The sequence below is a fragment of the Gavialis gangeticus genome, unplaced genomic scaffold, assembly GCF_001723915.1.
Source record: "Gavialis gangeticus isolate Ggan-Ray unplaced genomic scaffold, GavGan_comp1, whole genome shotgun sequence".
Taxonomy (NCBI): Eukaryota; Metazoa; Chordata; order Crocodylia; family Gavialidae; genus Gavialis; species Gavialis gangeticus.
Genome location: NW_017729025.1, coordinates 8,747,165 through 8,761,894, shown reverse-complemented (window position 1 = coordinate 8,761,894; position 14,730 = coordinate 8,747,165). Strand labels below are relative to the sequence as shown.

At 47.5% G+C, this 14,730-nt stretch overlaps 1 protein-coding gene across 1 annotated transcript in view; it reads left to right on the top strand.

Moving 5' to 3' along the window:
- The window catches only part of SYT16 (synaptotagmin 16), a 99,967-nt gene that overhangs the window by 50,002 nt on the left and 35,235 nt on the right, over positions 1-14,730 (top strand). The window contains exons 3-4 of the mRNA XM_019519880.1: positions 7,847-8,059; positions 12,567-12,823. Coding sequence (XP_019375425.1) covers positions 7,847-8,059; positions 12,567-12,823 — 470 coding nt within the window. The remainder of the gene's footprint in view (positions 1-7,846; positions 8,060-12,566; positions 12,824-14,730) is intronic.

The following is a 14,730-nucleotide window of genomic DNA, read 5'->3' as shown; positions in this document are numbered from 1 at the left end:
TGCCGGCCCATGTTCATCTTGGCATCAGTGATGACTCCAAGATCCTTTTCTGCCTCTGCCCCAACGAGAAGGGAGTTCCCCAGCCTGTAGGTATGATGCCGGTTCTTCCTCCCCAGGTGCATCACCTTGCACTTGTCAGTGTTGAAACCCACCTTGTTCTCATCTGCCCACCCCTGTAACCTGTCTAGGTCTGATTGCAGCCTATTCCTCCCTTCTAGCATGCCCACTTCTACCCACATCTTAGTGTCGTCTGCGAATTTGAACAGGGTGCTTTTTACCCCCTTGTCCAAGTCGCTGATGAAGATGTTGAACAGTGCAGGCCCGAGGACCGAGCCCTGGGGGACACCACTGCCCACATCCCTCCAGGTCAAAAATGACCCATTCACCACCACCTAAGATGGGTCATCCTGAAAAATTGCTGGAAAACATTGCCAACCCCTGGGTAATGCATAGAGTCACTTGGGCTGAACTCTGAACTCCCCATCTGAGTTGGCATTGGGTCAGGAAAGGTGCTTTTTTGAGCAGCTTGCTGTATTTGGAGACCAGCAGTTTGCTGCTAACGCTGCCTGGGCCCGGTAGGGTTGGACACCAGAGGGTCTGCGGAGCTGAGAGGACGCTATCAGGCGTTGTTCTTGGCAGCTTCTGCAGTTGCTGATCTAATAACCAGGTCCCAGGAGCTCGGATAGTTGCCAGGTGGATTGATCACTTAATCAAGGTGATGTGCAGCACCAATTTTAATCACGGGGTAAATAATTGATTTTAATTGTGTTTTGCATTTGCGCTTTTTAATTATTGTCATAAGGAAAGCTTAATTATATAGCACAGCCATGAAGATGTATGAATTTGCACCCAAATATGATAAATTCATTGATTTTAGTACTTCTTTTTGGTAACCAGAAGTATACGGCCTTGCTATCCACATATCATCAAGCTTGGTGTATTCAGATACCTGCAATTTTGAACTTTTGTTTTAGCAGTTGGGAAGGAAATGCAGTATTCAGATTATTTTTCTTGGAAATCTGTAGTACTGAAACAAAACATTTAGTGTCAACGTATTCAAAATGTTCTGTGCCAAAGCATTATGTTTCGTTAGTTTGACACATTTTGCTCTGAACGTGTCAAAACAAAACATTTTGACCTTTCTGAGTTTGCTATAGGGTGGGAAAGAAAGGGAAAGGGAGGGAAAGGTATTTCTAGATATGGTGACACGTGATGGACCAAGGGGGAGAATTTGGTATGAAATGAAGTACGGTAACAGATTCCATGTCATTCAGAACTTGTTTTCCTCAAAATATTTAATCGAATCAACACAAATAGTTCTTTTTTCCCCCTTGTTTTAACATACCACATTGTTTGGCAAAGCAATGTTTGCCTGAACATTATTTTAACTACCTCTAGTTAACAGATGATTTCAGGTCACCATCAGCCAGATTTTTCCAAAGCATGCAGGTGCTCAGTGCTATTTGCTGAAATGCCGAACTGTCTCATTGAGAAAATTAGTACCATATTTTCTCAGAAACCAGCTGGGGGAAATTTAGGTGTGCATTATACATGAGAAATAAAGATCCCCAGAGGTCTGGAGATTTGGTGGCAGGGGGGTGGTGGTAATGTTAATTGCCATGGTTCCCAGAGCCACTCAGGGAGCCATAGCAATAAGCATAGACCCTGCTCCCCTGCCATCAAATCTCCGGACCTCCGGGGAGCCCCTCGGCTGGCATGCAGTGTCAGTCTGCAGTTGAACCTGGCCCACAGCCCCAACCCTACTTACCTAATCAGGCCCTGGCCCACAGTCCTAACATGCCAACTCCAGTCCCACACATGGTCCCAGCCACCACATGTCTCACTGGATTTGACCCTGATGCATGGCCCCAGACCTGGAGTCTCCAGACCTGAGATACTTACCCATATGCCAAGGCAAGATTTTTTTTTTTCTTGGGGCCTTCCAAAAGCAGAGCGCATGTTATATTCTGGGACATGCTGTATGTGAGAAAACCTGCTAATAGATTTCATAGACTTTCACAGCCATCAGGGCTGGAAGGGACCTCAGGAGATCATTGGGTCCAGCCCCCTGCCCCAGGGGCAGGAAGTCAGCTGGGGTCAAAGGATCCCAGCAAGATATATGTCTAAATGTTTCTTAAAGGAGTCCAGAGTAGGTGCTAGCACCACCAGGCCTCCCTGTTCCAGGCCTTGGGGGCTCGGACAGTAAAGAAGTTCTTCCTTATGTCCAGCCTGAAACGGTCTTGGAGAAGTTTGTGACCGTTCGACCTTGTCATCCCTTGGGGCGCTCTGGTGAACAAACGTTCCCCCAGATCCTGATGTACACCCCTGATGTACTTATAGTTCGTATGAGCTATATACCCATCATGCCTAAGTATTTTTGATAATCTCACTGTGCACCTTTTGGCATCAGTGAGTGCATCTACGCGTGTCCCCCATGGCACAGTTTTTCCTGCACCGGAAGTACTTTAGTAGTTTAGGGAGTACTAAATGACAGCCCAGTAACAGCCATTACTGCACCATCCCAGCGGTGCACAGTTATTTGTAGCAGCCACATCGCTGTAGCAACGCATTATAGTGAGGTAGCTCATCGCTACAGCGACACAATGTCAGCATCATAATTTGTGCCCACCAACGCTATTTCGCCATAGCATGTAGATGCACCCTGTAAGTGCCTGAATGCATTTGATGGTCCAGCTCTACTTCCTTCAAGTTTTTAGAACTGGTAGAATTCATCCTCTCTCACCTGCTTTTTATTCATGGGCCACTTTGAACTATAGAATCATAGAAAAGTTAGGCTAGACGGGACCGCAGGATGTCCCTTCTAGTCCAACCCTCTGCTTGAAGCAGGGTCAGCCCTGCCTGTCGAACCATCTCACCCAAGTAGTTGTCTAAGCTGTTCTTAACACACACGGACAGGAATTCCACAGCCTCTCTGGGCAGCCTATTCCGGTGTTTAATCCCCAGGAAGCCTGGTTTTCCCTGATAAAAAAATCACAGATTCTCTGATAAAACCCCCCAAATCCACAATTAAAATGAAATGTCACTATATATGTATAGGTATCAAGTGAACACAATGTTTTATTGATCTATTTACAATTTTAAAACAATTTGGAAGCCTACCAGTGCCTCAATCAATATAATAAAATCAATTCTAAATGCCTATACATTTTGGTGCTTGATTTGGGGTTTTTTATCATGGAAAATCAGAGCTCCCCCTACCCCCTTAGCTCACCAAGACACAGGTTCAGGCCCCTCACTCCCAAGCCACAGCCCCCAGCCCTGCTGGTGCCCTTCACTCCCCACCCAGAGCCCCCTTCGCCCTACTGGTGCCTCTTGCCCCCCATCCACAGACCCCTGCCCCCTCAGGGGGGGCCCCCAGCTGCCAGGGCTATGGGGCCAGGGACCTAGGTCCACAGCCTCCTGCCCCCTGCAGTAGCACCCGAGCCCCAGCTGCCACCCATGGGAGGCGGCAGCTGCTGCACCCTGAGCAGGAAGCCCAGCTCCCCCTCCCTCATGGGCAGCACGGCCAGAGCAGAGCCCGTGGGGAGGCGGGTGTGTGCTGCCCACTGTACACAGTCCTAGGGCAGCAGGTGGAGAGCCTGAGCTTGCAGCATGCAGCCCACCCCTGCACCCACCCCTGTCCTGCACACAGATCTGGGGGACACATGTCCCCCTCTGCTCCCACAGTAGTGTGTGCAGCAGTGAGGAGTTGGCCCCTCTCCCCCACCCCCCAGACGACTGCCCACAGCCCCATCCTGCTCCCTGTTGGCTCATAACCCCCAGGTCCTTTTCTGCAGTACTTCCACCTTGTTAAGCACCCCCCATAGGTTTGTTCTGTCCTTTGAGACTGCGGGACCTGAACCTATTCAGCCTCCACAAGAGAAGGCTAAGGGGGGACCTGGTGACTGTCTATAGACTCACTAGGGGGGACCAGAGGGGTTTGGGGGAGACGCTGTTTCCCCTAGCGCCCGCTGGCATAACAAGGAGAAATGGGCACAAGCTGTTGGAGAGGAGGTATAGATTGAACATCCGCAAAAACTACTTCACCGTTAGGGCGGCTAGGAGCTGGAACCAACTTCCAAGGGAAGTGGTGCTGGCCCCTACCCTGGGGGTCTTTAAGAAGAGGCTGGATGCCCACCTAGCTGGACTCGTTTGAGTCCCATTTCTCTTTTTGGGGTTTTTGTTGTTCTCCCGCCCTGGCGGGGGGTCGGGCTAGAAGATCTACTAGGTCCCTTCCGACCCTTAATCTATGAATCTATGAATAAGTGTGGGACCTTGCATATGTCCTTACTGAATTTTATTCCATTCATTTTGGACTACAGTATTCCTCCAGGTTCTCTAGGTCATTGTGGATCCTAGCCCTGGTCTCCAGAGTGGCTATAGCTCCACCCAACTTGGTGTCAGCTGCACATTTGCTAAGTGTGTACTTGATCCCATCCACAACCCATTAATAAAGATATTCAACAGTATCAGACTGGTTTGATGGTCTATAGCAGGCCCTCCCACTGTAACATCTCCCTTGCTGTTTTCCCTTCTTACTTTGACCCAAAGGTTTTCAACAGGCCTACCTCCTGCTTAGTACCACATCTCAGAATGTGTGCACGTCTCTTCTAGATAGGGTTGCCAACCCTCCCGGATTGGCCAGGAGTCTACCGAAATTGGCATCGATCTCCCAGTGACTATTGAAAGCAATCCAGGAAATTGCTTTCATAATATGTAATGTACAGTACATTTAATGACATTACATCATGTTGGGGGGAAAAAATCTCCCACAATAGCTTCAGTCAGAGTTGGCAACCTTACTTCTATATAAAGAATGCAAACTGATTTTCCCCCTGACAGTCCTTTCTGAATAAGTTACACCCATCCGTGACGGTAGTCCAGTCATGCAGACTGTCCCACCAAGTCTCGGTTACCTCATTTCTATCATACTTCTGTGGCTACTAGGACTTCCAATTTGTCCTGCTTATTCCCCACATCTCCTTGCATTAGTGCATGAACATCTTAGATGACTAGCCAATTGTCTTAATTTTTCTCTGAGAATATTGTTCAAGCTCTCCAGGTTGTCTCCTCTTTCTTGGTTTTTATCTGTGTTACCTGGATTTTTAGTTACCTCTTGGCTTTTGTCTCCATCATTGAACCTAGTTAAATCTTCTTCGGTAGGCTTGTGAGACTGCATATGAGTACCCTCTTCTTCGTCTTTTGCCAGGTGGACCCCATCTCTTCTCCACAGTCCTACTTGCAAGCACCATCCCATGGCCACACCAGCAGGGCTTTGGCTTCTTTGACATCATGTCTGCAGCCATGCATTGATCTCCAGGATGCTCTTGCCTGGACATTTACTTTACACTGTAATGAACCAATCCAAATGATGAAGATATATTCTCTTGAGTGTTTTAGCTAAACTGAACAAATTAAGGCAAAAGCACTCTTATACTAAAGAACTGAATGTACTGATTTCTGGAAATCTGTAAAGCATTCGCTCCATTATGAAGACTGAAAATAATAGATACACAATGCAGTACATGACATTGAAACTTACTTAAAAAGCTTGAGTTGACCTCAAGAAAGCTTCACTGTGCACTTTAATTCATTAAAATTTGCCGTTTCATATAGGATACTTTTATTTGATTTTTATTTTTATTTGATGCAGTTAGAGGATTTTAAGAAGGAATATTAAGCTTTAGGTGTTACTCCAGGCTACTGTAACTTCCAGCTTATTTTAAATAAAACAGGTTTAAAAAAATGTATTGAATTTAAATATAATCCTTTCCTTTACTTCTGTGAGATGTAATTGATTTTTGTCCAGCTTGAGTTGTTGTTCTTCTTTCCCATTAGTAATTGGCCATATCTGTTAAACAATTAAAATACTACATTTCTTCGAAGGAGGACATATTTGTTTCTGCCCAAATTAGCATGAGAATTCTCTTTACCTGGCCAAATACTAATAATAACCCACTGAGAAACCAATTACTAAGAGAATGATTGGGCTTATGGCCAATATTCTGGCAAAGTTGAACTGCAGAGGTGAATCTGACAATATGACGTCATGGCAAGGCTGTTCTGTTTCTGGGAGGATGTTAGTGGCAGTGGGGATCCCCGGGACTGGGGAATTCTCCCTATGAGAATGGACAGCTCTAGAGATTGAAGACATTGTCTCTGCTTATAGCCATGGCTATGACCGGCTGTAGATACATAAAGCAGCAACAGTAGCTGGATTTGCATTATAGATATTTAATAGTTTTATCTAATGGAGCTTGGGGTTTGTGTGAAAGTAGGGCCCTTTTTCCATAACCTCATCCACATGGTTGTCTCTTGTCTGTGAGTGTATCATGGAAGAAACTCTATTTCCCCTCAAAAACGAGTCGTTGGCATGGAGAATCATCAAAGCATAGCAAATTAGGGTTGGAAGGGACCTCAGGAGGTCACATCTAGTCCAACCCCCTGCTCCAAGCAGGACCAGCCCCAACTACATCATACCAGCCAAGGCTTTGTCAAGCCGGGTCTTAAAAACCTCTAAGGATGGAGTTTCCACATCTTTCTGGGTCACCTGTTCCAGTGTTTTACTACCCTCCTAGTGAGAGTTTTCCCTAATACCTAGCTTGCTGCAACTTGAGACCATTGCTCCTTGGTCTGTTCTCTGCCACCCCTGAGAACATCCCTACCTCTGTGCACTTGCCCACATTGTTCATTTGTTTAGTTGCTTTGGGCTTCTGTCATAAGGGGCCGACTTTAATTTTTGCTGGGGGTGGAGGGGCACTAAGATGATGGTCATGTGGAAAGTTTTTTATGCATTTCAGGTGACAACCCTCTTCCCCGATGTACTCGGTGCCTCTGGCTTCTCTTGGGATTATCAGAAGACGTCTGGGCAGCCATTACTGTGCTCAGGAGGGATCCACAACATAATGCACTCGACAGCAGGCGTGTGCACATTCTCTCTCTCGCACACATACGCACACAAACGCAACAGCTCACACGCTCCAACTGTCCATTACACCCACAACTCCCTTCACCCCTTAAGTTAGCAAATAAAAACATCCTTTCCTTCTGTTTCCTTGCTGCAGATGGCTGGGGAATCTGTGATACGGCCTTGTACTTGCATCTCTGTTTTCATTTGAGAAAGCAAGCCAATTGCGGGGCACCAGATCCTTATTTCCCCTCTCCTCCATGCGATGGGTATTCACACACTAATGAGAACGCAGCGCTCTCATATGCAAAGCCGGCCCCATCAGCAGGCGGGGGAAGGGCAGCAGCAGGGAAATGTTCAGATGTGTATCTCCATTTTTAAAGGTTAGAATTTACATTGTTCTCAAAGTCTCCTCTGCTGACTCTGACATGCGGAATTAGCCGTGCCTATTCACTTTATACTGCAATTTCACGTTCACGTTGTATAGTCGAAGCCTAGGTTAACCCTTTGCTTGCTTTTCCTGTGTTTTAGTCCTCTTTACGATGGCTCAGACATTGAGAGGGATTTTGAGTTGCACGGGTACTTCTTTCCTTCTGCATGTGCTGATGGTTGTGTGCACACATGTGCGCGCGCGCGCATGTAGCTTCCTTATGTAACGTGTTAACTCTTTTTAGACTTTTATTCTGCTTTAAAAAACCAGGAAGGATCTGGAAGGAGCTATCTGTTTATATAAAGTTGGGTGAGAAGCCAGAACTAAGACCTTGTGAAGCATCAGCAAGCTTTGAAAAGGTTCCAGGGAACATGCCTTTCCCTTCCCTCTAGTCATTTATATCCTCTTCCTTCCCCAGAAACAAATCTCTAAACTGAGAGCACTCTGTATTATCTCACCTCTGTGCAAAGTCCTACGAATTGTTAAGAATATTTGCTGTTTTCTTCCAGTAAACAGTTATGGGGAGGATGAAGAGTTAACTACATCCTCGGACAGCGATGACGAGGTGATCAAACAGTTTGAGATCTCGGTGTCACGCTCGCAGAGTTTTCGATCGGCAGTGTCTGAAAAAGGAATCCAGGTGGGGGCCGAACGTAAGCCGCGATTCAACCGCTTGCTGTCGAACCACGAGGAGTACAGCACCGAGGCCTCCGAATGCGAAGGTACTGTTTGTGTCCAGTGAGATCTGGGACCTTGCTTTCTGCATCCTCTTAATGCAGAAAGGCTCCTTCTATCCCAGTGAGTGACCAAATCCTGCTTCTGGTTTGCTCAAACTAAAATCCATTTTCCTGATTGACGCCCTTGAGGTTATTCCTAAAATACTTATTCAGGTCTGGATCCAAAGCCTCTTTAAATCATTGGGAGTCTTCCCATTAACTTTGCATGGGTTTTGGATGAGCCCTGCAATCCTTAGGCAGCATTCGTGCAGATATTACTCGGGGTGTTATCTGAGCAGCAACTGCAGGATTTGACCCTGATGAAATCTCATGAGCTGCATTCGTTAATCTGGTATGTTTAGCAAGCCTTGGAACAGAAGTTGTATGTCTCCTTTCATCGCAGCTTTCAAACGCAAGGTAAACAGCAAATGAATTATGTTGTATCATTCACCAGTGCACACACTACGTGCCAGGCAGTGACAGCAGCTAAGCATTTATGGCACCAATGGGAACATTTTTGTTACCAACCACTGCCTCGCGTCAGTGGCATTTCCATATGGCAAGGGACAAAAGCATGCTTTTCAGTAACTTACCTGAGCACATCCCAAAATACAGAGCATAGAGGAGAGAACCTCATCACAGGAAAGGCCCCGGAAAACTGATGCAGTTGCAGTTGCAATTCTAAAATAGTTGGAGCCATTTTTGTCTTCTGAATGTACTTGTTAAATATTTTGCTCTCTATGCTTCAGACCCCTCTCTAGACCTGTTTGCATCTTGATGTGGGGTAGACTGTCTTCCCCTGATGCCTTTGAAAACCTGAATTGTTAATATATATATTTTTAAATAAATGTTTAATCCAAACCTCTTTTCACAGCACGCATTCAGAATTCCATAGTTTACTTCAGTGGGATCAGGATCAGGCCCTTTGTTCCAAGGAAGCCCCTGTTCCCGGTCCCCAAGGAGCTGTATTGATAACCCAGTTGAATGGGGGAATTTGCCCCAGCCTGAAAGGATCCATGAGCTGGGTAAAGCCACCATTGCAACTATGTGCCACCTTGGTGTACGTTTACAGGGTGGGGGCCTGGTTCATTGTGGTATCTGGAACTTCTCAGTTGCCGCAATGTCTCCTTGTAGTCAAATGGGCTTTGCTTGTACCAGCATCCAGCTTGGCCCCTGGTTGGCCTCAGTTTCAAATGAGTGTAAAGAAGGCATAAGGTCACCTCTGCCTCTCCTCTTCAGCGAGGCAAAGTATATCAAACGTGGCTTTCCCTGTGCAGGGCCCTGAAGTCCTCTTTTGTCCTGCAGCTCTGTCTGGAGAGGTCTGCTTTCTTTTGCATCATGAGAATTGGAGAGATCAGAGGTGCAAGCTCATTTTGGAACATGCAGAAGCCTAGCGAGGTGCACTCATACCCTTATTTCTCTCACCGTCCTTCCTCCCTCTCTCTCTCTCTCTCTCTCTCTCATTGCCCCCTTCAGTGCTGCAGTTTAGAGATATTTATCTTTCCCTTTTCTTTTGCTGATGTTCAGATAGGCCTCAAGCCTCTGATTCAGCCATGTGCTCTGAGGTTGCGTGCAGTGCAGTGGACCACAGTGTGCTCTGTCTGTGCTCTCAGCTTCCTGGTATATTCCCTACACTCTGGGGCAAGGATGTGCTGTCTACTAGGCTTATTCCATCCAGGCCGTTTTTCACTAGGGGAGTGCCCAACTGAACATGAGCCACGTCATCACAGCTGGAGACCTTGCTCTCACCTTTCACAAGGCTAATTGAGCACTATGCCACTGAAAGGCAACCCGCCACCCCATGCACACACCCCCTGTTAAATCCCATAGCAGTCAGGGAAGCCATTCCAGTAGCTAAAAACTTCAGTCTTAGGATCCTGATGGTCCTGTAACTTCCCAGCACATTCCACTTGGCAACACCGAGAATAAACTCCGCCATGTGCCGTGTGGTGCAGGGAAGGGTGCGTGAGCTTCCAGAACAGAAACCTGAATTGTGAAGCTGTGTCCCCCTCACACTGGGGGCTCCACACGCTGCCCCCCTCACACTTCTGCTTTTCCTGGTAACTTGCTGGTAACTTGCCTTATAGCCACATTTGCTTTCATAACACAACTGTCTTTTGTCTCCAAACCCTGGAGGAAAACGGCTTGCTCTGTTAATATATTTCTGGAGTTTTCCAGTTATGAATAGCTTATCAGGGCTTTAATGTCGTTTTGGAAAATTCCTCCATTATTGATCTAGATATTATCCCAGCAGGAGTCAGAGCCACAAGACAATTGTGTGGGGATAATTTCTTACTACAGTAACATTTCATTCTGAAAACCTGCTGCGTGGTGTATGGTTTGATGGATGACCCCACTGTTTAAAATGCATATAAGATATTGGCTTGCTAATTAAATGCCTTAAGGAGCGCCAGCATTCATTCAGTCCCAGTAAATGTTTATACATAGATTTTCTCTTATTTTCTTTCGTGCTTGTTCTCTCTCCTTACTTGGCTTTCAGTTCCCGCTTTCTCTGTCCACAGAGGGGAAGCAAGTGAAGTATAATTGTGAAAAATGATGTCACTCTGCTCCCAAATGGAGCTGTTCTTAGAAGGGGATGGGGGAAAAAAAAGATTGAGCTGGGCAAATATTTTTTGGAGAATAGCTTTCTTTGCAGGAAAACCTGGTTTTGGTTATCCCCAAATGATTTGGTGAATTGGATTGAGTGAAAAGGCATTTCAAGGCTAGAGGCTCTGAACCAGCAAGGAGGAGATGGTTCCTTCACAGCCCAGTGGCTAGAACCACCAGCAGGATGTGAGAGTCTGAACTCAAAGACTTCCTCTGCTTGTGGGCACCTAAATCCACATCTCTTACCCCTCAGCGCCATGTGATAGTCTAGGTTGGGAACCCAGACTGCCCTACAGCCTGGAGGATAAAGCTATTCTCCTCGGAGGTAGGAGATGTGGTTCCCTCCCATGCCAAGGAGAGAGCTGGTCTTGAGGGAGTGCCTGAATCAATGGCTGAAAGGAGAAGTTCCCCTTCTTCCATCTTCATCTGTTTTGAGAGCAGCACCTGTGTCCATGTGTTCATTTCCACAGCTTTGCAGTTATTAAAAGAAAGCCTGAAATGGAAGCATGGGGTTTGACTTGGGAATCAAGAAAACATTTTGCTTGGGGTGTGAGGGGGTTTCATTATGGCAAGACAAATGGAAGTGGCGTTTGGTCTGCAAGCTGATCCCCAAAAAAGCAATGTTTCACTCGGCCCTTAGGAAACAGGCCTCTAAGATCAAGAGATGCTTGTGGCCATGTGGCTTCATTCATGAACGGGGGCCTCATTCCAATCTCATTGCTTTCACTAGTTTTTCAGTGGTCTTACTCCTTAATGACCCCAAAGTCATTGGGGTCAGACTCAGTCTCTGTCTAGAACGAAGCCTTGCATTTGAGATTCTTCCCTAAGACATCTGAAAGCTCCTGGTTTTTCTTATGAAGGCATGTTATGAACTGTATAAATGGGATTCCCCAAATTTCAGAGATTTCCAAGATCCAGAAGTGGAAGTGTTGTATCCCGTACTGCAGTGTTGTAGTCACCAGCTCCCTCGTCTCTGAAGGCACATGAATGCCTGAGCAGCATCTACGGAGGGAGAGGAGCACAAGCAGCAGATGCAGAGCAGAGAGAATAGACACGTACTGGATTAGATCAACGGTGGCAAACACCTTGCCTCGTAGACATGGTGCTGGGATGAACGGTGGCAGCCACGTGAGCAGCAGGGGTTAATGCAGCTGTTGCTTGCCCCCTGCCACCCACATGCATACCCAAGGGGTCTCTGTGCCCTGGATTTTGCAACAGGCCCCCTCCCTCCCATCAAAGTCTTGGCACCTCTACCAGCCCCACAGGACACAGCTCTGTAGGTTTGACGCCCCAGATTAGATTAAAGCAAGCAGGTGCTGGGAGGCAGCACCGAGAGGCCTCCATCAGGATTTGGCTCAACTGTCAATGCGAATTAGCACTGCCTTCATGTGGTTGGGGCCAGGTTTAATGAGTCCTGCAGGCTCTGCCTCCCCCACCAAGCCTCTCTTCTGGGCTGGATGAGCCCGTCTGCTTCCTCCCAGCACCCCACGAAAAAGTCTGTGGTGTCTTTGCTTCACCCTCCCCTTCTCACCGCATCAGGCCCATATGTTATTCCAGTCCAATCCATACCCGATCTCCTTCTCAGGAAGGCAGTCGCTCCAGGCCAGGCAATGCCTCTGGACCCTGGGAGATCCTGAGAGCCAACTCCCCAAACATCCCTCCGCTCGTCCTGTTTGAGGTGGCTCCCTTTTTTTGCAAAGCCCGGTGTGCCATTAGAAAAGCAACTGTTTTCATGCTGATTGATGGGTGTTGTTTTGTGCGTTCGCAGCTGGGGACCTCGCAGTCTTGTAAGTGGAGCAGTCAGTCCCAGGCTTGTCGTGTAGAGAAGAAGGAAATTGGGGAGGAAAAAAATAAACGGAAATCACTGTAATCCCTCTGAAATGATTTTCTTGCTGAAAATTGCTAGATCTGGATGGGCTAAGCCAACTGAGTTACCAAGACAACCTCTCCTATCATGAAGATGACCACGTATCTGTTGATTCAAGGACTGCATCCGAGAGTAGGGGTACTGGTCAGCACAAAGAACCTGGCATGGAGGCCAGCGTTGCCAATAGCCTCAGCCGGCAAGCCACCGAAGGGAGCCTGGAGATGGAGACAGCCTTTAGCAATCAGGGATATGAAGGAAATGACGCCACTGACAGCTCATCCGCTTGGAGCCCGGAGGTAGGGTGAATTGCTCTTTGTTACACATGGTGTCTCTGTTCCTTGAGGGCATCGGGAGCGGGGAGAGAGCAGGACAAGAGAGACGGAGTGGGAGGGAACATCAAACTCACAATGTTAGGGGAGAAATTAAATGCAAAATCGATTGGCACAGGACAGTGTGTGTGTGTGTGTGTGTGTGTGTGTGTGTGTGTGTGTGTTGGAGGCAGGGTAGAGGGTGGCTGGGTGGTTTTTTTTGCTCCTCCCTTTTCCTCATTCTGTTTTATTGCCCAGTTTCTGATATTAATGTTACCGGGACCATTTGCTGCACCTCAGCATTTGCTACAAGGAGCCTGCTTTTCTGTGAGGCAATGAAGGGACCTGCATATGGGACATGCATCTGTCAGGATACAGACTATGATTCCTCAGCAAATCGCTGGCCTGCATTGTGGCTGCTTTCTATTGCTAGGGCAGCAGGATGCAGCTGGAAGGTGGCACCAGTGGGGCATCTAGGAACTTTTCTGCTGTATCCAGCTGGTTATTGCCTTGGCCTCCTCTCCTTCACAAAGGTCTGGGATAAGGAGGGTGCAGAGGGGGAGTGTATGATTTCCAACCAGTCCCCTGCTGATGGAAGGTCCCTGGCACCATTATAACCACCATGCTCACGGCTAAATCAGCCCTGATGTTCTCCAGGAGCAAAGGAGTTTATCCATCCCTCTATCCCTTCCCCAGGCAAGGTTGTTGGCCAAGCAGGACTTGACTATATCTAGGGATCTGGTACCTATTTCCAGTGTAACACCCTCCAGAAACAGTGCAGATTCAAAGGAAGCCGTAAATCTATACTTAACTGATTCCCCTCCCCCACACCACCCTGAACTCCTCTTCTTTGTAAGTGATTCGTTTTTTCCATTCCTGTTTTCTCATTTGATTAATTTTGGCAGGAATATTAATTTGCATCAAATATTTTAACAAAGCAATGCATGCAGGTGGAGTTTCCAAGCTGACACCATTCCCTCAATGCAGAAATTAGCCTCTCCAGCCCAAGAACAAAAGGACTGGTATGGAAATATCCCTTTCCTCTGGATGAGTTGCTTCTGCCCAGCACAGAATGAAACAGCTTCCAGTGGATGGGTTTGTGACGTGTTAAAAGCAGCCATTCAGGCTGAGGCATGGCAATAAGCAAGTATATTGGATACTAGACAAGCCAGTTTTGCATGAATTAGGGTACATTAGGACCCCCCTGCAAGTGCTGGGCTGACTCTTTGCCATGTGATGCCTGCCGAACTGAGAGATCTTTATCTATCTTTGCATTTCATAGTTTCATATAGTTTCATAGTTGGTCGGGTCAGAAGGGACCTGAGCGGGTCATCAAGTCCGACCCCCTGCCTTGGCAGGAAAGAGTACTGGGGTCAAACGACCCCAGGAAGGTGTTCATCTAGCCTCCTCTTAAAGACCCCCAGGGTAGGAGCCAGCACCACTTCACTTGGAAGTTGGTTCCAGATCCTAGCAGACCTGACAGTGAAGTAGCGCCTCCTGATATCTAGTCTGAATCTACCCTCTGCCAGCTTATGACCATTATTTCTACCCCAAGCTGGTAGTGCTCGGGGGAACAGGGACTGTCCCAATGCCTGCTGGTCCCCTCTGACTAGTTTGTAACAGGCCACTAGATCCCCCTCAGCCTTCTCTTGTGGAGGCTGAACAGGTTCAGGTCCCATCGCCTCTCCTCGTAGGGCCTGCCCTGCTGCCCCCTGATCATGCGAGTGTCCTCCTCTGGACCCTCTCCATGCTGTCCACATCCCTCTTGAAGTGCAGCGCCCAGAACTGGATGCAGTACTCCAGCTGCGGCCTGACCAGTGCCGCATAGAGGTGGAGGATCACCTCCTTGGACCTGCTCGAGATGCATCTGTGGATGCATGACAAGGTGCGGTTGG